The sequence below is a fragment of the Heterodontus francisci genome, chromosome 5 (assembly GCF_036365525.1).
Source record: "Heterodontus francisci isolate sHetFra1 chromosome 5, sHetFra1.hap1, whole genome shotgun sequence".
NCBI lineage: Eukaryota > Metazoa > Chordata > Chondrichthyes > Heterodontiformes > Heterodontidae > Heterodontus > Heterodontus francisci.
The window spans coordinates 11920041-11946805 of NC_090375.1; the positions used below are offsets into that span (position 1 = coordinate 11920041).

Below are 26765 nucleotides of genomic sequence, written 5' to 3' on the forward strand. Positions count from 1 at the left end.
TTGTTTTTATTTCAGATTTCCAGCATCTGCAGTGTTTTGCTGTTTGTGGGAGCTTGCTGTCCACAAATTGCTTGCTGCATTGCCTGCGTTAGAACAGTGACTACACTTCAAAACTTCTGACTGTTTCGAAGTGAAGAATGGAGTGAAACAGGGCTCTGTCCCAGCCCCCACTCCATTTGACATCTTCTCCATGCTCCTGACCTTCGCCTTCTCTGCAGATATGAAAGGAGTCTAGTCGCACACTAGGTTAGATGGCAAGCTCGACAGTCTATCAAGGCTGAAAGTGAAGACAGAAACACATCATGTCCTGATCAGAGAACTCCTCTACACTGATGATGCGGTGCTAGTCACACAGAAACTCAGCTACAAAGACTCATGGACTGTCTCTTCCATGCTTGTAAATTGTTCTCCTTGACTATAAGTGCCAAGAAAACCATGGTCATGGGACCAGGTGTTGCATCTCCGACCCTGATCGCACTAAATAACACTCCACTGGAAGTGGTTGGCAAATTCTGCTATCTTGAGTCCACAGTGTTCATTATTCTGCCGTTAACGCTCTCTGGACAAATGGTTTGTTTTTTATGACGGCTATTACTACTCCCTTTGCCTTTTGTTCCATGACATTTTTGTCATTTAATCTCTCCTGTCCTCCGCCCTATCGCACACCTTCCCTTTTGTTCTTGCCGTTCTCCCTTTCAGTTGCGCAAAGCCTATTGCATTTCTAACCGTTGCCAGTTCTGATGAATGGTCACAGACCTCAAACATTAACGCTTCCTGTCTCCACAGATGCTGCCAGACCTGCTGAGTATTTCCAGTCAAAAAGTATTTTGCTTTTATTAACATTTCCAAAGTTCCCTGACCAAACAACAATTTCAACTCTGAATTGTTGAGGGTTTGTTTGAATTAGACCTTTTAGTCTTAAAAGCGAGATGGGTGCACACCAGCAGCACATAACACACTATGCATTTTATTTTTATTATTTTAGAGATACAGCACTGAAACAGGCCCTTTGGCCCACCAAGTCTGTGCCGACCAACAACCACCCATTTATATTAACCCTCCATATTCCCTATCACCTACCTACGCTAGGGGCAATTTACAACGGCCAATTTGCCTATCAACCTGCAAGTCTTTGGCTGCGGGAGGAACCCGGAGCACCCGGCGAAAATCCACGCGGTCACAGGGAGAACTTGCAAACTCCGCACAGGCAGTACCCAGAATCGAACCCGGGTCCCTGGAGCTGTGAGGCTGCGGTGCTAACCACTGCGCCACTGTGCCACCCCTATGGATAGTAACTGCTATGCATATAAAGCAGCACAACCTCTGTCTTCCCATATTTGTTATGCTGCCTGTTCTGGTAAAATCAGAACATAATGGTTATGTTACTGGACCAGGAATCCAGAGGCCTGGACTAATGATCTGGAGACGTGAGTTCAAATTCCACCACGGCAGCTGGGGAATATAAATTCAGTTAATTAAATAAATCTGGAATAAAAATCTCGTATCGGTATTGATGTCTGTAATGGCCAGGTGAGGAGGGGGGTCTCAGGCTCCCCTCTTGCCCCTTCTTATTTGACCATAACAGTGTTTATTTCTCTGAGTGTTTTGCCTTTTTCCTTTACTGTGATCGTGAAAGAACCAATCGGACAGGTTTTCTTGAGTTTTAACAAGAAAGAGGTAAGTATATTAAACTGTAGTTGGCTCTCTTCCCCTGGTTGCTGGTTGTAGCAGCCTATAGGCTTGGAGGATCCCCCAGTTGCAGAAAGTTTTCAAACTTAATGTTTTCTGGGGAGAGAGAAAGGGAAGCATGCAGCTTTCTGCTGCTGCACGCTCAGTGTAACTGTTTGTATTCTGTCTGAGTAGCAACTCCCAGTTTCTTCAGGGATGAACAGTTGGTCACATGGTTCTCTCAATCCCCTAAATTTATAAAGAGGCTTTCTGGAACTTTCTAATGAAATTCAAGGTTCTACATGCCCCAGGATGCCCATTGACACTTGGAGGGGGTTGGCTCTTCTAAAGTCAATGTGTGAGGAAGGCCTTGACTGCCATGCTAATGAAGCCATTTTAGGTAATTAAATCGCTTAGAGCAAACCATTGTCCTGGCTGGGCTTCTGGTTAGACTTTTTGTCTCCAGTTCAATCTCCTGGTATTTCAGATATAAGTTGCAGTGGCCATCTTGGCTGCTGGTTTTTAAAAAAAAATTAATATGTCGGATTTTGCCCATTAAAAGTCGAAGGTAAGTTTCCAACCGATGAGATTAATATTTCTCATTTGGCATGCAGGGTTTTTTTGACAGTGACCATGAAACTACAGGATTGACGTAGGGACTCATCTGGTTCACTGGCGTGCTTCAGGGGAGGAGGTGTGGTGTCCTTGCCTGGTCTGACCTACTTGTGACTCCAGACTCTTGGCGATGTGGTTGACTCTTGACTGTTGTTGGATGGCCAAGCAAGCCACTCAGTTGTAACACGATGGCAATTGGGAATGGGCAATAAATGCTGGCCTTGCCCTTGGTGCCTATGTCCCATGAATAAATCAATAAAAGGTCTTGGGTCAACTTTTCTTAATCCTACCATACAGCACAGAAGGAGTTCGTTCCACCCATCGTGCCCGTGCCAGCTCTTTGGAGCTGTCGAATTAAGCCCTTGATCTTCCCGTAGCCCTGTAAATATTTTCCCTTTTATTACGTATTCTATGTTGTCCCTTTTTATATTCTTTCATGGGGTGAGGGTGTCGCTGGCAAGGCCAGCATTTGTTGCCCATTCCTAATTGCCCTTGACTACTGGGTGGCTTGCTGGGCCATTTCAGGGGGCAGTTGGGAGTCAAGCGCATTGCTGTGGGTCTGGGGTCGCAGGTGGACCAGGCCAGGTGGGGACGGCAGATTTCCTTCCCTGGGGGACAATAGTGAACCAGATGGGTTTTTATGACAATCAATGATAGTTTCATGGACCAGCTTTCAATTCGAGATTTTTATTAATTTGTCGAATTTAAATTCCGCCAGCTGGTGTGGTGGGATTTGAACCCGTGTCCCCCAGGGTATTAGCCTGGGCCTCTGGATTTCTTGTTCAGTGACATTACCACTACGCCACTGTTTCCCCATTCGGTCCTAAGAGATAGGCAATACCATTCCGTAGGGACGAGTGATGGCCTCCGTTGCCCTCAGCCAATGGAGAGGGAGTTGGGTTCAGATCTTTATATCCAGTGTTTATTCCATTCATTTTTACTTCATGCTATAAAGTGATGGCATTGTTCTTTAAAGGTTGGGATTCGTGGTAAAGACATAGTTGTTCTCGGTGTGGAGAAAAAGTCGGTTGCAAAACTTCAGGAGGAGAGAACAGTGAGAAAAATCTGTGCACTTGATGACCATGTCTGCATGGCATTTGCAGGTAGGCTATGGGATTTCATTCTTCTGCTTTTCAGTATAAATTAATTGCTTGCAGTTGCTTCTGATCATTTTGCATATATGCCTTCAAAAAAACATAAACTATGTGTGCGGAATATTCATCAATAAATTTATTTTTGATGTGTATTTTGAAAGCCTCAAGCTCGTCTTGTCCTGATGATGACAGCTGTAATTATTATCTGTAGATGTTTTGTATCTTTTCACCAGAAAAAAGCTTCCATTCGAATCAGTGCTCAAGGTGTTGAAAGCCGAGGAAAGGTTTCAGCAGCAACAGAGGCTAGATAGGGGTATAAATGGGTAACAGAAGTGTCCTGGTGACAAACATAAAGAGATGCAAAAAAGATCAGCTGAGAGCATGCTCAGTCAGAATACCCCGATTGTAGAGTCTTCAGAGCAGGTTGTTCATCTGCGCTATTGTTGTTTGGCAGGGTGGGGTGGGATGGGATTTGGATCCACAATTGGTGGTATGCTGAAAACCTAAACTGTTGATGATCATTATGAGGGAGTCAGTAAACTGGGGTGGTGGCTGATAGAATGGAAACAGGCCAATGTGGTGCGCATATTGAACTTGAGTATGATGTATACAGCAATGATTTAGTCAACAATGTTGGCTTTAGAAGGGGAAGATCCTGCCTAACCAACCGCATAGACTGCTTTGAGAAAATTATAACCCAAGTGGTGTGGGAAACCCTTCAAATTATTGAATCATACAGCACAAGAGGAGGCCATTCGGCCCATTGTGGCTGCATCAGTTCTTTGAAGGAGTTATCCAACTAGTCCCATTGCCCTGCACTTTTTCCATAGCCCTGCACATTTTTCCTTTTTAAGTATTTACCCACTTCCTTTTGAAAGTTACGATTAAATCTGCTTTCACTGTGCTTTTAGGCAGCACTTTCCAGATCACAACAACTGTGTATAAAAAAAAAAGTGCTGAATCTGTACTTCCAAAAGGACTCTTAGAAAGTTCCATATGAAAAATGACTAGTTAAGCTCAGTATGTGGAAATTTGTGGTAGTTGTTGGATTCTCGGGATATGGAGTAATGTTGGCAAGTCCGCATCTATTGTCCATCCCTAGTTTCCCTGAGAAAGTGTTGTAGGGCTCCCTTAAGCTGCTGCAACCCTTGTGCTGATGGTGCTCCTTTAATGCTGTTGGGTAGGGAATTCCAGGATATTAATGCAACAACCTTGAAGGAAAGGTGATAAGTGTCTAGGTCACGGTGGTGTATGACTTGAATGGCGTTTCCACATGTCTGCTTCATACTTCTTAATGGTAGAGGTTGCAGGGGAGAGAGGTGCTGTCAAAGTAAGCTTGGTGAGTTGCAGTGATTCCTGTAGATCATACATACTTTAGCTACTTTGACTTGGTGATAAAGGGATTGACTGCAGCGGCAGGGGCACCAGCAAAGTGAGTTGAATGGTGTTGAGCCTCATGAGTATTGTTGCAGCTACAGCCATCCAGGCGAGTGCTCAGTAGTCTAGAGGTTGAGCCTTGTACATGGTGGAGTGGCTCTGCGGTGTTGATTTTCTGGTCCAGTTAAGCTTTCAGTCGATAGTGACCCTGAAGGTGTTGATGTTGGGAGACTCTGTGAAGTTGGGAGAGGTGATGGGTGTTTTTGTTTGACTATTATTTAATACTGTGCACTTAAGTGGCAAGGAAGTTATTTGCCTAACTCTTGCTGGCAAGGCTGGCATTTATTGCCCACTCCTAGTTGCCCTGAGACAGTGTTGGTGGGCCGCCTTCATGAACTGCATTCTTGTTATTCTTTGTAGCAGTTTAATAAACCGAGTGGCTTGCTGGGCCATGTCAGAGAGCAGTTAAGACCACGATGTCGGACTGGAATCGCACATAGAACAGATCGGGTAAGGATGGTGGGTTTCCTTCCCTAAAGGTCTTTTGTGAACCAGTGGGTTTTAATGACAATCTGACAGCTTCATGGTCACGTTTACTGGTATCAGCTTTTTAGTTCCAGATTTTATAAAAAATCAAAATCAAATTCTCAACTACCAAGGTACTATCCCGCGGGTTCTCTGGGTTATTATTCCAACAACTTGGATTTATATAGCACCTTTAACAGTGAAATGGATAACTACTACTCGTCATACCTCCCAGCTGCTTCATGATCAGGATTTGTAAATGCAGCTGATCACTGTGGAATTAATCTGTGAACATCTTCAATTCTGACCATTTGATTGAGAGAAAGTCATTGAATCAAATGAAGATGGTTGGACCAAAGGCACTTGTATGAGGAATTACTGCAGCGGTGCCTGGGACAACCATCTTGCTTTGTAAATTATGGGAAAGTATAAGATTGACTCTAGCCTGCTCCTGTTTCTTATGTTCTTGTATGCCAAAGCAATGTTTAATGAAAGAAATGGGAAAAATTGTTGCCTTGTCCTTGTCTCCTTTTGATTCTTATCCCCCGCCATCATAATGGAAAGTAAGTCATTAGAGCTGTAGCAGTAACCTTGAGTTCTGCATAAGATCATTAGAAATAGGAGCAGGGATAGACCATACGGTCCTCGAGCCTGCTCTGCCATTCAGTACAATCCGCTTTCCTGCCCTCTCCCCATGTCCTTCTCTGCGAGACCAGCAGTGAATGTATTCAAAGATGGAGCATCCACAACCCTTCAGGATAGAGAATTCTAAAAATTCGCAACAGTTTCATTAAAAATCTTAAGGTTTAAGTGAAGTGTGCCTTGTAGATTTGGGGGGGCAATTTTCAATTGCCGCATGCCCAAATATTGCCTGAGAAAAGAGGCGGCCAACCATTGAAACTGGGGAAGGTGGCACCTCAGCTACCCCGTTGGCACCCAAGGCCATCCTGCTACATTTTTCAGGCAACCCTGGAAGTGGACGAGCAAGCCGTCTGCCTGAAACCAGCAGGCAGCAGCTTAAATAGGCAAATTACAGTTTGTCCTACGTCAGTTGTAGGACTCCAATTACAATATATTTCAAGTACAAATGGGTGGATTCCGCACCAAACACCTTCTGTCTATTTAGAGGTGAGGGTTGAACTGTTTAACCTATCGCCCTTCTAAGGGAAAAATGACTGAGGAAAGAGCTTAAGAAATAGGAGTAGGCCATATAGCCTACTGCACTATTCAATAGGATCATGACTGCTCTTCTACCTCAACTCCACTGTCCCACCCTATTCCCATATTCCTCGATTCCCTTCTAGATTTTATTTTGCGGGATCTGGAGGAGCAGGAATGCTTCTCCTAAACCTCCCCAAAAAACTGCACTCCAGCTCACTGCTGGGCCTTGCAATGCTGCTACTTGGGATTGCCACCACCCCCAGCTCCTTTCTGAGATCATGATGCCGCAGGGAAGTATGATAGAGTAGTGGTTAAAAATGGAAGTTGTTGTTTGATTTGTCATCCAGAAGTCAGGATGTGAGATCAGTGTGGGAACTTTCTCCTGATTTTCTCCACATTTACCTGTTCTAATTTTTTTCTCTTTCTCTTTTTCCCCACACCACCCCATTACAAATAACATTTGGGAAAATCTGCAATCTTAAATGGGCAAAAAAACGTAATAATCGTCAATTGTTACTAAATTATTAGTGCCCACAATCAAGTGCCAATGTGAAAAAGTCAGCAGCTACCCAGCAGCAGTGCAAACTTGTTTCATTCTATGAGGAATATTATTTAATGGCGTGTGATATATTCATAACATTGTCAAGCTAAATTGAACTTGTCTTGTTCAATTGCTGCTAGACAAAAGTAATGAAATTGAGAGATGCTTAGTTTGTGATAATTATGGACCAGTCTGTTTTCCATTTTATGAAAATGCTCAAAGTCTGTTCTGTCTACTTAGGGAAACAAATTTATGAATGTGCAATTTTATTAATTTTTTTTTTGTTTCTTCCAGCCTTGAAACACTGTCTGCATTTAAAACGGCGTTACTTGTGCAGTTATGCAACAGTTAATTCTATATATAATTAATATTACCATTGCATTGTTAGTTAATGTGTGGTAGTTAAATGTTTTTGATGGCAGTACCTGAAACAACTGGGGTTCATGATCTTAAGTTCCATTTTGAATTTACTCTTCTGATATGTGGAATCTTTGCTTGCGATATCTCTGTGTATGAGCTGTCAGGTAACAATTAAGATTCCCACACAATCAGGAAATTTGCTTGACTGATTAATTCTGCTTTTAATTTCAGGTCTAACGGCTGATGCCAGAATAGTGATTAACAGAGCCCGCGTGGAGTGTCAGAGTCATAAACTTACTGTAGAAGATCCAGTGACTGTAGAATACATAACACGTTTCATTGCAACTTTGAAGCAGGTAAAGATCTATTGTCTTTCTCACCCATCTGCCAAAATATAAAATTCCATTTCGGCTTGCAACGGGCCACGAAGGTACCTCTTGATAACGTGGTGAATCTGACACCTTTGACAGGGAAAATACTGGACGAGATCCTGAAAGGGGAAATAATGAAGCACCTAGAGAAATGTGGACTGATGTGACTTTCTGGGAGGAGGTCATGTCTGACGGCCTATTGGAGTTCAGTGAGAGAAATTAGTGGACAAAGGGCACTACATAGACACGGGAGTGGCGGGGGGTGAAATTGGCCTACAGTATGACAGTGTGTCAGACAGACTGGTGATTCGCTGTTGCCCAATTGGCAGTCCTGCTGAAGACTAATTTCATCCTGTATACTGAGATTTTATTGAAGCTTTTGACACTGCCGTGAAGGAAATTGATCTGCTAATCATGTGGCTTAGAGTGGGAGCTGATGGAACAGAATAGTAGTTGACTAAATCAGAAGAATCAAAGAGAATTATCCATGATTCTGAATGGCTTTGTAGCTGAATTTCTGTGTGAGCGACTAGTGCAGCATTATCAGCATAGAGGAGTTCGCTGATCAAGACGTGATGTGTTTTTGTCTTCACTTTCAGCCTTGATAGATTGTAGAGCATGTTGTCTGACCTAGTGTGCTAGTAGACTCCTTCCATATCTGCAGGGAAGGCAAAGGTCAGGAGCATGGAGAAGAAGATGGCAAACAAAGTGGGGTCTGGGACACAACCCAGTTTCACTCCATTCTTCACTGTAGTAAGTGGAGCCATCAAACTGTACAGTGCAGTGCATGTTGTCATGGAAGGAGGGTGTGAGACTGAGGAACTTTGATGGACAGCCAATTATTTGTAAAATCTTGTAGAGCCCTGCTTTGCTGATGGTGTTGAATGCCTTAGTGAGATCTGCAAAAGTAAGGTAAAGAGGTATACTTTATTCCTATACTTCTCTTGGAGTTGGTGTATGGAAAAGATAATTATTCATAGTATATCTGCCAGCACGGAAACTGCACCGTACTTCCGGTTGCACTAAATCTGCAAGTAGATGGAGTCTTTTAAGCATGACCCTAGAAAAGGCCTTCCCCGTGACGCTAAGGAATGAGATGCTCCTGTAATTGGTGCAGTCTCCTCTGTCGCCTTTGTTCTGTATAGTGTGATGATTTTGGCATCGTGCATCTCCTGTGGAACAGAGCCTACGTTCCAGCAGAGAAGAAGGTCATAAAGGTGTGGCAATTGATGGGACTTTCTGTGCTTGAGCAGCTCGGCTGGGATTCCATCCTCGCCCGGTGCCCTTCTGTTCGCTAAGCGGTCTATGGCCTTTTCGAGCTCCAGTGTTCTTCATCTAACTCATCCATGACAGGAAGTTGCGGGAGAGCGTCAAGCATAGATTGGGAGTTGTCCGACTCATGGGAGTAAAGCTTACAGTCGTGTTCAGCCCAGCGGGACATCTGTTTAATACTGTTGGTGAGTAATTCACCATCTGCCAACTTCAGGGGAGCAACTCTGGTGATGGCCAGGCCAAACGCCCTCTTGACCTCTTCGTACATAGCTCGTAGATTTCTTTTGTCACATGCAGTTTGGATTTCTTGACATAAGTTGATCCAGTGTTTGTGCAGTATCTCCCTGTCTTTTGCACAGCTGTCTTGGCTACTTGCAGGTCATGCAGTGTTTTAGCTGTTGGGTTTATGCTGTGTATCTTGTTTTTTGCATCAATGACAGATATCACCTCAGCTGAGTAGGTCTTAAACAATCCTGTGTTGCGGATTCTGACTTTACCAAATGATGCTTCAGCTGCTACATAGATGATTTGAGCTCAGTGATTTCCAAGCTTCTTCAATAATGTCATCCATGTTTCCCATTAAGGATTTGGGTGGGTAGCAAGTGTTCCAGTGACACTGCAAAGTGCTGGTATTTGGCATCATTGCTTGTGCAAGGGATGCTGATACATGGTGGGCCATCACGTTTGGAGCTATGGAATTTTCAGGGGTGCACCTTCACTCTGCTGCTGCCAAGGGAGTGGTTGGTATCGCAGTCTGCGCTATGGTAGATGCGGGTGTGAAGAACGCTGCGTAGATGGCACTTCCTTGTGATGACTAGGTCTTAGTACCAATGTCCAGACCATGGGTGACGCCATGATACCTTGTGGCGATGTCTGCCCTGGAAGAAGGTGTTGGTGATAGAGTTCATTTAGGCCACGAAAAGGCGTTGGCCATTATCTTTGATCTTGCTGTTGTCCATTACCGTTGATCATGACGACTTCAGCACGTTGGCCATGCGTCATTGTCTGACCCAACATGTGATTTAAAGTTACCCAGGTTGAATAGCCTCTTGCCATTAGGAATGTTTCTCAGAATGTCACCTATGGAGTCATAGAAATGTTATTTATCTGAGATGCTGGCTTATCGAGTTGGTGCGGAGACGCATATGATGTTGACTGTGCCTCCATCGGACGATAACGGCAAGGAGATGAGGCGCTCCAAGGTTGCTACTGGTGGATGAATTGGCGCTGTGTTAGCCGGTTGTTCACTGCGAAGCCTACACCATGGTCACGGTGTCTTCAGTGCTGTTTCCATGCCAGGTGTAATTAGCCTCTTGAATAGAGATTAATCTGGTTTCTTGTTGAGCGGCAATGTTGATACCAAGCTTGTGCAGCTCACGGTCAATCAGGGCTGTTGCATACACTAGTGTGGGTCGCTGTTCATTCTAGGACACATAGTCCTCACATTCCAGCTTCCAAGCCGAAAGGTTATCTTTGTTTGCTGCATAGCCTAGTCATGGTTGTAGGAGCTACAGGCTTTCCTAGCACCTGCAGCAGCAGCTCCCCCCCCCACCGCCCCTCCCCAGCCCGACCTTGTAGGCAGGTGTCCAAAGGAAAGACAAAAAGCTACAAATCTGGGACCTATTCGGTTGCAGGACTTGCCGCAAGGTGCTAACTTGAGGGAAACGCCAACCACCTAATGGGACTCCACTCCAGGTTATTATTATTACAGATACAGCACTGAATCAGGCCCTTCGGCCCACCAAGTCTTTGCTGACCAACAGCCACCCATTTATACTAATCCTACATTAATCCCATATTCCCCCACATCCCCACCATTCATTCAGGATGGTCTTCACCTGAACCAGAGGGGTACCAATATCCTGGGGGGGAGATTTGCTAGTGCTCTTCGGGGGAGTTTAAACTAATTCAGCAGGGGGATGGGAACCTAAATTGTAGTTCCAGTGTACAGGATGTTGAGAGCAGTGAGGTCAGGGATAAGGTTACAAGGACGCAAGAGGGCACTGGCAAGCAAGAACTTGGTTTAAAGTGTGTCTACTTCAACGCCAGGAGCATCCGGAATAAGGTGGGTGAGCTTGCAGCATGGGTTGGTACCTGGGATCTCGAGGTTGTGGCCATTTCGGAGACATGGGTAGAGCAGGGACAGGAATGGATGTTGCAGGTTCCGGGATTTAGATGTTTCAGTAAGAACAGAGAAGATGGTAAAAGAGGGGGGGATATGGCATTGTTAATCAAAGAGAGTATTACGGCGGCGGAAAGGACGTTTGAGGACTCGTCTACTGAGGTAGTATGGGCCGAGGTTAGAAACAGGAGAGGAGAGGTCACCCTGTTGGGAGTTTTCTATAGACCTCCGAGTAGTTCCAGAGATGTAGAGGAAAGGATAGCGAAGATGATTCTCGACAGGAGCGAGAGTAACAGGGTAATAAAAGCAAAATACTGCGGATGCTGGAAATCTGAAACAAAAACAAGAAATGCTGGATTCACTCAGCAGGTCTGGCAGCATCTGTGGAAAGAGAAGCAGAGTTAACGTTTCGGGTCAGTGACCGAGAGTAACAGGGTAGTTGTTATGGGGGACTTTAACTTTCCAAATATTGACTGGAAATACTATAGTTCAAGTACTTTAGATGGGTCAGTTTTTGTCCAGTGTGTGCAGGAGGGTTTTCTGACACAGTATGTAGACAGGCCAACCAGGGGCAATGCCACATTGGATTTGGTACTGGGTAATGAACCCGGCCAGGTGTTAGATTTAGATGAGCACTTTGGTGATAGTGATCACAATTCGGTTAGGTTTACCTTAGCGATGGGCAGGGACAGGTATGTACCGCAGGGCAAGAATTATAGCTGGGGGAAAGGAAATTATGATGCGATTAGGCAAGATCTAGGATGCGTAGGATGGGAAGGAAACTGCAGGGGATGGGCACAATCGAAATGTGGAGCTTATTCAAGGAGCAGCTACTGCGTGTCCTTGATAAGTGTGTACCTGTGAGGCAGGGAGGAAGTTGTCGGGCGAGGGAGCCGTGGTTTACTAAAGAAGTTGAAGCGCTTGTCAAGAGGAAGAAGAAGGCTTATGTTAGGATGAGACGTGAAGGCTCAGTTAAGGCGCTTGAGAGTTACAAGCCAGCCAGGAAGGATCTAAAGGGAGAGTTAAGAAGAGCGAGGAGAGGACACGAAAAGTCATTGGCGGATAGGATCAAGGAAAACCCTAAGGCTTTCGATAGGTATATCAGGAATAAAAGAATGACTAGAGTTAGATTAGGGCCAATCAAGGATAGTAGTGGGAAGTTGTGTGTGGAATCAGAGGAGATAGGGGAAGCGTTAAATGAATATTTTTCGTCAGTATTTACAGTAGAGAAAGAAAATGTTGTCGAGGGGAATACTGAGATACAGACTACTAGGCTAGATGGGATTGAGGTTCACAAGGAGGAGCTGTTAGCAATTTTGGAAAGAGTGAAAATAGATAAGTCCCCTGGGCCAGATAGGATTTATCCTAGGATTCTCTGGGAAGCCAGGGAGGAGATTGCAGAGCCTTTGTCCTTGATCTTTATGTCATCATTGTCGACAGGAATAGTGCCGGAAGACTGGAGGATAGCAAATGTTGTCCCCTTGTTCAAGAAGGGGAGTAGAGACAGCCCTGGTAATTATAGACCTGTGAGCCTTACTTCGGTTGTGGGTAAAATGTTGGAAAAGGTTATAAGAGATAGGATTTATAGTCATCTTGAAAAGAATAAGTTCATTAGCGATAGTCAGCACGGTTTTGCGAAGGGTAGGTCGTGCTTTACAAACCTTATTGAGTTTTTTGAGAAGGTGACCAAACAGGTGGATGAGGGTAAAGCCGTGGATGTGGTGTATATGGATTTCAGTAAGGCGTTTGATAAGTTTCCCCACGGTAGGCTATTGCAGAAAATACGGAAGTATGGGATTGAAGGTGATTTAGTGCTTTGGATCAGAAATTGGCTAGCTGAAAGAAGACAGAGGATGGTGATTGATGGCAAATGTTCATCCTGGAGTTTAGTTACTAGTGGTGTACCGCAAGTATCTGTTTTGGGGCCACTGCTGTTTGTCATTTTTATAAATGACCTGGATGAGGGTGTAGAAGGGTGGGTTAGTAAATTTGCGGATGACACGAAGGTCGATGGAGTTGTGGATAGTGCCGAAGGATGTTGTAGGTTACAGAGGGACATAGGTAGGCTGCAGAGCTGGGCTGAGAGATGGCAAATGGAGTTTAATGCGGAAAAGTGTGAGGTGATTCACTTTGGAAGGAGTAACAGGAATGCAGAGTACTGGGCTAATGGGAAGATTCTTGGTAGTGTAGATGAGCAGGGAGATCTTGGTGTCCAGGTACATAAATCCCTGAAAGTTGCCACCCAGGTTAATAGGGCTGTTAAGAAGGCATATGGTGTGTTAGCTTTTATTAGTAGGGGGATCGAGTTTCGGAGCCACGAGGTCATGCTGCAGCTGTACAAAACTCTGGTGCGGCCGCACCTGGAGTATTGCATTATAGGAAGGATGTGGAAGCTTTGGAAAGGGTGCAGAGGAGATTTACTAGGATGTTGCCTGGTATGGAGGGGAGGTCTTATGAGGAAAGGCTGAGGGACTTGAGGTTGTTTTCGTTAGCGAGAAGGAGGAGGAGAGGTGACTTAATAGAGACATATAAGATAATCAGAGGGTTAGATAGGGTGGATAGTGAGAGTCTTTTTCCTCGGATGGTGATGGCAAACACAAGGGAAATAGCTTTAAGTTGAGGGGTGATAGATATAGGACAGATGTCAGAGGTAGTTTCTTTACTCAGAGAGTAGTAGGGGCATGGAACGCCCTGCCTGCAACAGTAGTAGACTTGCCAACTTTAAGGGCATTTAAGTGGTCATTGGATAGACATATGGATGAAAATGGAATAGTTTAGGTCAGATGGTTTCACAGGTCGGCGCAACATCGAGGGCCGAAGGGCCTGTACTGCGCTGTAATGTAATGTTCTATGTTCTATTCTCCGACCACCTACCGACACAAGGGGCAATTTGCAATGGCCAATTTACCTATCAACCTGCAAGTCTTTGGCTGTGGGAGAAAACTGGAGCACCCGGTGGAAACCCACGCGGTCACAGGGAGAACTTGCAAACTCCGCACAGGCAGTACCCAGAACTGACCCCGGGTCGCTGGAGCTGTGAGGCTGCGGTGCTAACCACTGCGCCACTGTGCTTACTCCCTTAGCCATTAGCTCTTAATGTTGAGACCAGCAGGGAGGATAAAAGAGCAGGAGCACTGGCGAGAGGCAGAGCAGCAGGAGGATAAAAGAGTGGGAGCAGCAGTTAAAGGCAGACCAGTAGGGGGCAAGTGCATGGATTCAGATCCCACCGACAGCATTTGTAAAAACAAATCTTAGTGTGACGTCAGAGAAAGATGAATAAGTGATTGGCTGTGGCAGGGACCTGGCTGGAGACACCAGCAGCAGCGAAGGATAAAGGAGAGGGTGAGTTGGGGAAGTGCACGGACCTGGCTGGAGGGTTTGGGGGATGGACATAGGAAGCGGCGATCTGGAGCTGCTCCCTTTGCTCACTTGGGGGACGAGATCACACCTACGTTTGTGGTGATCTGGGCCCTGCCAGTCAGTGCATTCAACAATAGAATCTATTATGTTAACAGGGCACTTGGAAAATCACGAATGGTTTTATGAAAGGGAAATTGTGTTTGACAAATCTATTAATTTTCTTTGAAAATGTAAGCAGGATATTTGATTAGTTGATTAGAATCCAGGCCCAGCATGTTCCTGTGAGGACGAAGGATAAGTTTGGCAAGTTTCGGGAACCTTGGATAACGAGGGATATTGTGAGCCTCGTCAAAAAGAAAAAGGAAGCATTCGTAAGTGCTGGAAGGCTAGGAACAGATGAAGCCCTTGATGAATATAAAGACAGTAGGAAGGAACTTAAGCAAGGAGTCAGAGGGCTAAAAGGGGTCATGAACAGTCATTGGCAAACAGGATTAAGGAGAATCCCGAGGCTTTTTCTACGTATATAAAGAGCAAGAGGGTAACCAGGGAAAGGGTTGGCCCACTCAAGGACTGAGGAGGGAATCTATGTGTGGAGCCAGAGGAATTGGGCGAGGTACTAAATGAGTACTTTGCTTCAGTATTCACCAAAGAGAAGGACTTGGTGGATGATGAGCCTAGGGAAGGGAGTGTAGATAGTCTGGGTCATGTCGTTATCAAAAAGGAGGAGGTGTTGGGTGTCTTGCAAAGCATTAAGGTAGATCAGTCCCCAGGGCCTGATGGGATCTACCCCAGAATACTGAGGGAGGCAAGGGAAGAAATTGCTGGGGCCTTGACACAAATCTTTGCATCCTCATTGGCTACAGGTGAGGTCCCAGAGGACTGGAGAATAGCCAATGTTGTACCTTTGTTTAAGAAGGGGAGCAAGGGAAGTCCAGGAAATTATAGGCTGATGAGCCTTACGTCAATGGTAGGGAAATTATAAGAGAGGATTCTTCGGGTCGGGATTTACTCCCATTTGGAAACAAATGAATTTATTAGTGAAAGGCAGCATGGTTTTGTGAAGGGGACGTTGTGTCTCACTAACTTGATTGAGTTTTTTGAGGAAGTGACGAAGATGATTGATGAAGGAAGGGCAGTGGATGTTATCTATATGGACTTCAGTCAAGCCTTTGACAAGGTCATTCATGGCAGACTGGTACAAAAGGTGAAGTCACACGGGATCAAGGGTGAGCTGGCAAGATGGATACAGAACTGGCTCGGTCATAAAAGACAGAGGGTAGCAGTGGAAGGGTGCTTTTCTGAATGGAGGGCTGTGATTAGTGGTGTTCCGCTGTTTGTAGTATATATAAATGATTTGGAGGAAAATGTAGCTGGTCTGATTAGTAAGTTTGCGGACGACACAAAGGTTGGTGGAGTTGCGGATAGTGATGAGGATTGTCAGAGGGTACAGCAGGATATAGATTGGTTGGAGACTTGGGTGGAGAAATGGCAGATGGTGTTTAATCCGGACAAATGTGAGGTAATGCATTTTGGAAGATCTAATACAGGTGGGAGGTATACAGTAAATGGCAGAACCCTTAGGAGTATTGACAGGCAGAGAGATCTGGGCGTACAGGTCCACAGGTCACTGAAAGTGGCAACGCAGGTGGATAAGGTAGTCAAGAAGGCATACGGCATGCTTGCCTTCATCGGTCGGGGCATAGAGTATAAAAATTGGCAAGTCATGCTGCAGCTGTACAGAACCTTAGTTAGGCCACACTTAGAATATTGCGTGCAATTCTGGTCGCCACACTACCAGAAGGACGTGGAGGCTTTGGATAGGGTAGAGAAGAGGTTTACCAGGATGTTGCCTGGTCTGGAGGGAATTAGCTATGAGGACAGGTTGGATAAATTCGGATTGTTTTCACTGGAACGACGGAGGTGGAGGGGCGACATGATAGAGGTTTACAAAGCTATGAGTGGCATGGACAGAGTGGATAGTCAGAAGCTTTTTCCCAGGGTGGAAGAGTCAGTTACTAGGGGACATAGGTTTAAGGTGCGAGAGACAGAGGTTAGAGGGGATGTGCGAGGCAAGTTCTTTACACAGAGGGTGGTGAGTGCCTGGAACTTGCTGCCGGGGGAGGTGGTGGAAGCAGGTACGATAGCGACGTTTAAGAGGCATCTTGACAAATACATGAATAGGATGGGAATAGAGGGGTGCGGTTCCCGGAAGTGCAGAAGGTTTTAGTTTAGACAGTTATCATGATCGGCGCAGGCTTGGAGGGCCAAATGGCCTGTTCCTGTGCTGTACTGTTCTTTGTCACTGGCAAGGCCAGAATTGATTGCCCGTCCCTAATTGCCCTTGAGAAAGTGGTGGTGAGCTGCATTCATGAACTGCTGCTGTCCATCTGGTGCAGGTACACCCACAATGCTGTTAAGAGTGTTCCGGGATTTTGATCCAGTGACAGTGAAGGAATGGCAATATATTTCTAACTCAATATGGTGTGTGGCTTGGAGGGGAACTTGGGGTGGTGTTCCCATGCAACTGCTGACCTTGTTCTTCTAGGTGGAAGAGGTCACTGGTTTGAAAAGTGCTGTCAAAGGAGGCGTGTTGAGTTGCTGCAGTGCACCTTGTAGATGGTACACACTGTGCGTCGGTGGTTAGCTTAACATCTGTCATAGGGAAAATCTTAGAAGCTATTATTAAAGACGTTATAACAGGGCACTTAGAAAAATTCAAGATAATCAGGCAGAGTCGACATGGTTTTGTGAAAGGGAAATCATGTTTAACTAATTTATTAGAGTTCTTTGAAGAAGTAGCATGCTGTGGATAAAGGGGGTCCAGTGGAGGTACTGTACTTGGATCTCCAGAAGGCATTTGATAAGGTGCCACATCGTAGGTTATTGCAGAAAATAAAAGCTCATGGTGTAGGGGGTAACATATTGGCATGGATAGAAGATTGGCTAGCTAACAGGAAATGGGTCATTTTCTGGTTGGCAAAATGTAGTGAGTGGTGTGCCACAGGGATCAGTGTTGGGGCCTCAACTTTTTACAATTTATATAAATGACTTAGATGAAGGGACCGAAGGTATGGTTGCTAAATTTGCTGATGACACAAAGATAGGTAGGAAAGTAAGTTACGAAGAGGACATGAGGCTACAAAGGGATATAGATAGGGCAAAGCTCAGGCAAATGGAGTATCATGTGGGAAAATGTGAAATTGTCCATTTTGACAGGTCGAATAAAAAAGAAGCATATTATCTAAATGGTGAGAGGATGCAGAGGGATCTGGGTGTCCTCGTGCATAAATCACAAAAGGTTAATGTGCAGGTACAGCAAGTAATTAGGAATGTTGGAGCATGTTATTGTTTCATGCAAGGGTGTCATGGTCCTGTAGTTTTTTTCTCAGAATATGCGGTTTGCCTTTCTAAGGCTTGCAAGGGATCAGTATTGCTTTAAGAGCTGGCAAGCCTTAGGAGTTATGGGCAGGTGCATCTTTGTTGCCTTAGAAACAGCCATTTGGAGATTGCGATTCAAAGGGTGCATTTTCGATACCTTGGAAACAGCCACTGGAGTTACAATTCAGTTTGAACTGGCAGTTAGTAAGACAGTTTGAACACAGACAGAAGACGCAGAGGACACAGCTGTGATGAGCACACCTGAAAAAGAGCTCTCTACCATTTAAATTGACGGAAGAGGATTTTAGTCTGATCATTATTATATCTCAAAATTCCAATAACATCAAGCAAAGACAGACATCTCTGGTAATTTAAATTGAAGAAAGGGAAGTTAGACTGCGACAATCTTTTATCCCTTAAACTCTAAGGTCAGATTGATTCCATTGAAAGTGTTTGCAAGTTGTTAATTGTTGAAATTTGCTGGAGAAGGAAAGCATCACCTAATGAAGTTAGACTACGGACTGTTCTACTGCGGAAGAACCTTTTTCCCCGTATCGGACGACTGAGGACTTCAAGCAACCTCGGACTGTAAATTTGCAAGGACACTAATTTTTTCTATTTTAAATGTTGTTTATTATCTTCATAGTGTTTAAGAATTTAGTTCTTTTAATTAGAGTTAATTTGTTGATTTAAAGACACCTGGTTTGGTTAGCCTCATTCGGGGGTTAATAGATGGTACAATTTGGTGGGTCTTTAATTTGGAAAGTTTTTAAGTGATATGTTAGCCGTTCTGTGGAACGACGGGATTGAATTAACAGTGCATTGGTCCAACCACAAACAGAATCGTACATTTTGATTGGGGGCTTTGACGAGCGGTTGGTCGTAACAAGGGGAATTGAATTGCTTCAGTTGTGGAGGGCATTGTTAAGAGCGCTCCTGGAGTACTGTGTACAGTATTGGTCTCTTTATTTAAGGAAGGATGTAAATGCATTGGAAGCAGTTCAGAAAAGGTTTACTAGACTAATAGCTGGAATGGGCAGGTTGCCTTATGAGGAAAGGTTGGACATGCTAGGCTTGTATCTGCTGGAGTTTAGAAGAGTAAGAGGTGACTTGATTGAAACATATAAGATTCTGAGGGGTCTTGACAAGATGAATGTGGAAGGGATGTTTTGTGGGAGAATCTCGAACTAGGGGTCGCTGTTTAAAAATAAGGGGTCACTATTTAAGACAGATGAGAGAGTTTTTCTCAGAGGGTTGTGAGTCTTTGGAGCACTCTTCCTCAAAAGGCAGTGGGAGCAGAGTCTTTGAATATTTTGAAGGCAGAGATAGATAGATTCTTGATAAGGGGGTGAAAGGTTATTGGGGGTAGGCGGGAATGTGGAGTTGAGGTTACAACCAGTAATTGTTGAATGTTCTTGTTGAATGGCGGAGCAGACTCGAGGGGCCAAGTGGCCTACTCCTAATTCCTATGTTCGTCTGTATGCTTATATGTAAGCCATTGTCCTGGATGGGAGCTTTTTAGACTTGCATCTCCACTGCAATGCCTTGGAATGTGAGGTATTTTAATGCACATTGTGATGACCATCTTGACTGCCAGTTGTTTAAAAGTTGTATGTAGGGTTCCAGCTTTCCTTTGTAAAAGTTGAATGTCAGTTTCCAACCGATGAATTAAAAATCCTTGTTCAGCAGAGCATGTTTTCCTGACATAGCCTTTATTGCAAGGGGGTTGGAGTATAAGAGTAAGTAAGTCTTGTTGCAATTATATAGGACTTTCTTGAGACCATACCTGAACTACTGTATACAGTTTTGGTCTCCTTACCTACTTGCCTTAGAGAGGGTGCAACTTGGGTTTACCAGATTGATTCCTGTGATGAGAGGGCAATCTTTTGAGGACAGGTTGAGGAGATGAGGCCAATATTCTCTGGGGTTTAGAAGAATGAGAGGTGATCTTATTGCAAGATATAAAATTCTGAAAAGGCTTAACAGGCTAGATGTTGAGAAGTTGTTTCTCCTACTGGAGCATCTCGAATTAGGGATCAGAGTCTCAGGACAGGGGCTTGGCCATTTAGGACTGAGATGAGGAGAAATTTCTTTGCTCAGCGGGTTGTGAATCTTTGGAATTCCCAGAAAGCTATGGATGCTCAGTCAATGAGTATGTTCAAGACTCAGATTAATAGAATTTGAGATACTAAGGGAACCAAAGGATATGGCGATAGGGTGGGAAAGTAGAGTTGAAGTAGATTAGACCTGATTTTTTGGAATAGTAGAGCAAGTTCGAGGGGCCCATTTCTTCAGTAGCAACAGAAGCAAAAGTGTCTTGATTTGTTAAAATTAAAGGGAATAAATAGACCAAATACAGAAGCATCTGTTGAAAATGTGACCAGAATGCTTAGTGAAGTTCTGCATTTCTATAAAACTTGGATGTGAAGATGCTTTAGATCCATGCCCCTCTATCCCTGCTGCTTGAAAAAGAGGAGTGCTTTATTAAAAGGAAATATTTGGGGTAAGATCGATAGTGTTGAACAATAGACTTGTTTTTAGCAGGTAAAATGGTGGGAGCTTATAACTAATACTTCTAGTCTCTTACTACAGTACTAAATTCCTTTTCAATTAGTCAATTTTTATAAAAGTTCAAACATTGATAGACTTGCCTGCCAAAATTCCTCTCTTCTGTTCTCGTAGCAGCAATACACTTTATTCTAGTGTTTGCTGGTTACTTGTAAGCAGCAAGGAAGAATTAACAAATGAAATTGTTTGATGTATTTAGGTTGCTGAAGTGTTGCACTTTGATGTTTTGTTCAGCGCTACACACAAAGCAATGGGCGCAGACCCTTTGGAATCTCTGCTTTGATTGTGGGGTTTGACTATGATGGCACGCCACGGTTGTACCAGACTGACCCATCTGGGACGTATCAAGCTTGGAAGGTAAGTGCTTCTCTTTCTATTGTTTCCTTTCTGAAGAGTGATATTTGACATAGGTCAGATGTGAGCATTCCCACTTGTCCTGTAATCCTCTCTCTTTTACTCTAATTTCTTCCCATACCTTTTTCTTCTGCTGTGGACAATGACTTGCCCTGGAGTACAATAACACATAAAGCAGTGAAGAAAGTTGCACTTCTGTCACATCTTTTATGACCTCAGGATATCCCAAAGTGCTTTATCGCCAATGAAGTACTTCTGAAGTGTAGTTACTGCTTTAATGTAGGAAACGCAGCGGCCAATTTACACACAGCGAGCTCCCAAAAGCAGAAATGCGATAAAACCAGATAATCTGTTTTTTGTGATGTTGTTTGAGGGACACCAGGGAGAACACTCCTGCTCCTCTTCAAAATAGTGGCTGTGGGATCTTTTTACGTCTACCTGGGAGGGCCTCGGTTAATATATCATCCAAAAGATGGCACTTTCGGCAGTTCACTGCTTCCTCGGGATTGCATTTGACGGTCAACCTAGTTTCATGTGGTCAAATCCTGTAGTGGGGCTTGAACCCACAGCCTTTTGACGCACAGTTGACAGTGCAGCCCACTGAGCTATGGCTGACACTGGTACCTTGTCGAAGTGACTATTTATGCGTGAGCCCAGTAAGAGTGGGCTATCGTGCATTTGGTCTGCCTAGCCAGACATTTGAGGGGGAGAAAACCACACATGAAAGCAAAGCAACAGGTTACTAAATCGCAATTGCAAGCAGGAATCCTGAATATTTTTTCCTAATCAAGGTCATATGGACAAATGTAAGCACTCTCCCTGCAATTGCTTTGTCTATAGTTTTCAGTAGAGACCCGGAACTAAACCTGGAAGCCTCTTGATTCATTTGCTTCAGTGACGCATTTAACCCACTGATCATTGGTGTGGCTGCCTATATATGAACAGTTTGCTCTCTAACTTACAATTATTAACACTGGAGTACAGTAGGTTTCTTGAAGCTCAGAGGGGTCACAATGATCTAAATCATTTTTTCCCCTTTTTTGGAGTAGAATCACAAAGTTTACAGCACAGAAAAAGGCCACTTGGCCTGTAGTGTCTGTGCTGGCTAAAAATCGAGCCAACCAGTCTAATCGCACCTTCCAGCATTTGGTCTGTAGCCCTGCAGATTATGGTACGTGAGGTGCAAATCCAAACACCTTTTAAATGAGTTGAGGGTTGTTGCCTCTGCTACCCTTTCAGGCAGTGAGTTCCAGACCCCCACCACCCTCTGGGTGAAAAAAAGTTTCCTCATCTCCCCTCTAATCTTTCTACCAATCACTTTAAATCTATGCCCCCTAGTCACTGACCCCTCTGCTAAGGTGAGTAGGCCCTTAACATCCACTCTATCCAGGTCCCTCGCAATTTGGTACATTTGCAATCAAATCTCCTCTCAGCCTTTTGTGTTCCAAGGACAACAACCCCAGCCTATCCAATCTTTCTTCATAGCTGCATTTTTCCAGTCCTGATAATGTCCTTGTAAATCTCCTCTGTACTCTCTCTATATTGCAATTAAATTCCTTCTGTAATGAGGTGACCGGAGTGTATATGTTATTGCTGTACATGTATAAACAGCGGTCATTTTATGAGATAGTTGAGATGTGAAAGTTTTAAAAATTATTGAGCATCTGAACACTGCAAATTGTTGTATGAGCAGGCAAATGCCATTGGTCGTAGTGCCAAGACAGTTCGAGAATTCCTTGAAAAGAACTATACAGATGAAGCGATTGCAACGGACAATGACACTATCAAGCTGGCAATTAAGGCTTTGCTAGAAGTGAGTAAAATACATTGTTGCTGAGACCATATTTGTAAGTAGTCTTTGCAAAAAGAAAAGGGCACAGGGCCATGAAAACCATCCACATATACTGGCAAAATCCTACCATGTCATAATTAAAACTGAATGTGGCTCTTTCAGTCACTATCAACCAGTGGCCCAAATCGTGAAGTAACAATCGCAGAGTGTGATTTTCAAAAACTACAGGCAAAAATCTTGTCCTTAAAATGAAATTTGTCTAATTCCTGTCACTGCAGATCAGTGACCCTGGTGGTGATGCTGCCATCTTCCCCAGTTATAATGCATCTGTTGATGGAGGTGTTGGCGGGGGTGTCAGTACCGTGTGTTCTTTGGTACTGCAACATTGTCAGACCTGCCGGATTACTGAGTTTGTTAACCTTGATCTCACTACAAACATTGTTGGTGGGGGGGGGACTCGCGACTAATGCTGTGTGATGGCTGCAGGTATGGAACAGGCTTTTTTAACTTTTAAGAACATGGGTGGTTTGCTGAATCAGATGTATTTTTTCCTGTCGGCAGCTGTCCCCTCAACCCTTCTTTAATTTGTGAAGAGTTCTTTTTGAAAGTCCAGGCTTCCTGCACAGAATCCTGTTTTCTCAGATTCTAGAACTGTGCAGTAGAATTGTAGCTGCCTCTCACAACTCAGTAATATTCCAGACGTGGGTTATAATTGTTGTAATCTGAAATACAGTGCCTGAAAGGGTGGTGGAAGTAGATTCAGTAGAAACTTTCAAAAAGGGCCATTGGATGTTTACTTGAAAAGGAGCTGTTTGCAGGGCTATGGGGGTAGAGCAGAGGGAGTGCGACTGACTGGAGAGCTCTTTCAAAGACCTGGTACAGAGAATGACCTTCTTTGGTGCTGTATTGTTCTATAAGGGCTCTGACCAGCAGGAAATATTGAGCAAAAGTTGGAGTCCAAGAATGATTCCTTTTATTGATTGTGATTAAGTTAGAGTTAAAGAGTGAAAGGAAATAGAGGAGATAAAGACTGGAAAATAATTGACCATCTAGGTAACAGAAAGTTCTATTTTTCAAATAATTGTAATATTTGAAATAATTTTCTGCATTTCGGAACACAGAAATGAGCACTTCCTCCAACTAAACATCGGAAAGACCAAACTTCCCATCTTCGGTTCCTACCACGAGTTCCGGACTCTGGGCTACAATTTCTATGTCCGTCCCTGGCCACAGTCTCTAGCTGAACCTGACTGACAACCTCAGCGACCTATTCAATCAGGATCTTTCCCTTAATCCCTCTCCTACCTTGTCTCCTGGTTCCCCCATACCGCCAATGCCTCATATTTAAAATTCTAATCCCATTTAGATCACTTCATGGCCTAATCCCTCTCTCCAGTTTCTTCCAGCCCTACAACGTGCAGCACCCACTTCCCTCCCATGCCCCAACAAACACTCTGTGCCTCTCATTCTGTCTATTGTACCTCCTGCCCCCCCCTTTGCTCCATCGTTGGTAGCCATAATTGTAGCCCCTTTGGTCCCAAGCTCTGGAATTCCTCCTCTAAACTCCTCTACGACCCTTCCTAAAACCCACTTCTTCAGCCACACTTTTTTTTGGTTGTTTCCATAAATAATCTCATTCTTTAACTCAGCCTCTATTTTTGATTATAATCTCGAGTGCACTGCGATGTCTTTCTACATTGATGGCACTATGTAGATGTAATATGTTTAATTTTATCTTAATTTTGCTTTTGAATATGACCTATTCTCTGTACTTTTTCATTTTAGGTCGTACAGTCTGGTGGTAAAAATATTGAGCTGGCTATAATAAGAAGGAATCAGCCACTCAAGGTGGGTAGAAAGCCTGTTTTTTTTTTATATTCGTTTCTGGGATGTGGGCATCGCTGGTTGGGCCAGCATTTATTGCCCATCCCCAATTGCCCATGAGAAGGTAGTGGTGAGCTGCCTTTTTGAACCGCTGCAGTCCTTGGGGTGTAGATACACCAACGGTGCTGTTAGGAAGGGAGTTCCAGGATTTTGACCCAGCGACAGCAAAGGAACTGCGATATTCCAAGTCAGGATGGTGTGTGGCTTGGAGGGAAACTTGCAGGTGATGGTGTTCCCATGCATCTGCTGCCCTTGTCCTTCTAGGTGGTAGAGGTCGTGGGTTTGGAAGCTGCTGTTGAAGGACCCTTAGTGAGTTGCTGCAGTGCATCTTGAGGATTGGAAAACACTGCTGCCACTGTGCGTTGGTAGTGGAGGGAGTGAATGTTGAAGGTGGAGGATGGGGTGCCAATCAATTGGGCAGCTGCTTTGCCCTGGATGGTGTCAAGCTTCTTGAATGTTGTTGGAGCTGCACCCATCCAGGCAAGTGGAGAGTATTCCATCACACTCCTGACTTGTGCCTTGTAGATGGTGGACAGGCATTGGAGCGACAGGAGGTGAGTTTCTTGCTGCAGAATTCCCAGCATCTGACCTGCTCTTGTAGCCACAGTATTTATGTGGCTGGTTCAGCTCAGTTTCTGGTCAGTGGTGATCCCCAGGATGTTGATAGTGTGTGTGCGCCTAGTGAAATACTCAAGCCCGCCATGTACTTTGTCTGAATAGACATCAAAAACATGTGGCAGTTGTGATTATTTCATTAAACCTTTCGGAATCAATTCCTATTCTGTAATGGTTTCTTGCTTCTAATACTCCCACATCGTCACTTCCACCAGTATTTGTAAAAGAAAAAATGATGTAAAGTATTTGTAAAGGATAAAGTTATAGCTTTTAATTAGTCTTACTCCCAGGCCCATGCTTGGGCAGTCCTACCCTCTCTAACTATTCATTTACTTTTTAATATATTCACAATACCCTTTTCTATTTTCAGTTACCTTTTTCCCACATTAATTTTCACGTTCTGCTGCATTTTATGTATTGCTGATAGTTGTCTTCAGTATTGTTGATGCCAATTTTTCCATAAGCCTACGCTTGAGTCTTTGATTTTAATCTCTCATTTTTCACAGAACACTTATTTTCACCTTTATAGGAATTTACTCATTTCATGTTTCATTCAGCTCATGTGCAAATTTCCTGCTGCTGATCTGTTGACCTACTAGTATTCAATACACAATGTTAACCCGCCTACTTATCCTGCCTCTTAAAATAAAAAGGCACAGCAAGTGTGTTTGAAATGCCTCGTTTTTGAGTGAGGGGAGGTAGCTATCGGGGTTCATCAGGTGGGTTTGTTTTTGCACTCTTATTGAACAGAGAATAATGGATAAAAGGCAATGATTACAAGGCAGCATTCATCTTAGAGTTCAAAAGGCACTGTAAACCATGTGAAAGAAAATTATATGAATAATAACTATTATATAAATCATGCAATGAAATTACTGGCTTGAGGTCAACTATTGTAACTGTTATTTTCCACAGTCACCTGTGGAGTCTGGGATGGTTTTGTTGTCTTTTGCCTGTATTTCTGTAGTGACTTGTTCTTGACATCACTGACAGACATTGCTCAGGATCCTTCTTTTGTAAAATCTGGTTGAAAACCCATGCGGGACACTGCCAAATTGAAAAGAGTAAAAGAAAGATGAGATATTCCAGAAAATGGTAATGAAGTGATGCCAAACTTGGAGTCTAAAAGCCTGAAGATTGTAGGAGGGTGGAATGGTTGAGTGAGATGGTGAGTGATGACATCTGCCCAGAAGTGATTGTAGCATTTATTTGACTACTTGGGGTGGAGCTGGATGTATAATCAAGATTGCTAGAATTCTGCAGCGCTTCAAGCTGATTTCTGAGATGAGCCCAACCAACTACTATGGAATAAGAATATAAATTCTGCAGTAAGTCTGTGCAGTGTTTGAAGGTGTCTTAATCTGAGAATAATATGTTTATAATGTAGTTCTGAACTGGTGTCTTTTCATTTGAGGACATGCATTTTGAAATCCGTTCATTGTACTTTTCTCTCGGCCCTGCATATGCTAATTAGCAGTTTACAGTGATAATTACCATGTTACAAAGTGTTTACAGCACAGAAATGGGCCATTCAGGCCAACTGGTCTGTGCCAGTGTTTGTGCTCCACGCGAGTCTCCTCTCACCCTACTTCATCTCACCCCATCAACTTATCTATCCTTCTATTCCTTTCTCCCTAATGTACTTATCCAGCTTTCCCTTAAATTCATTTATACCATTCCCCTCAGCCACTTATTGAGGTAGAGTGTT

At 43.9% G+C, this 26765-nt stretch overlaps 1 protein-coding gene across 1 annotated transcript in view; it reads left to right on the top strand.

Annotated features, from left to right (window-relative positions):
- The window catches only part of LOC137369732 (proteasome subunit alpha type-7), a 32227-nt gene that overhangs the window by 2354 nt on the left and 3108 nt on the right, over nucleotides 1–26765 (top strand). The window contains exons 2-6 of the mRNA XM_068031113.1: nucleotides 3260–3386; nucleotides 7573–7697; nucleotides 20647–20769; nucleotides 22460–22579; nucleotides 24344–24406. Of these exons, the coding sequence (XP_067887214.1) occupies nucleotides 3260–3386; nucleotides 7573–7697; nucleotides 20647–20769; nucleotides 22460–22579; nucleotides 24344–24406 (558 nt within the window). The remainder of the gene's footprint in view (nucleotides 1–3259; nucleotides 3387–7572; nucleotides 7698–20646; nucleotides 20770–22459; nucleotides 22580–24343; nucleotides 24407–26765) is intronic.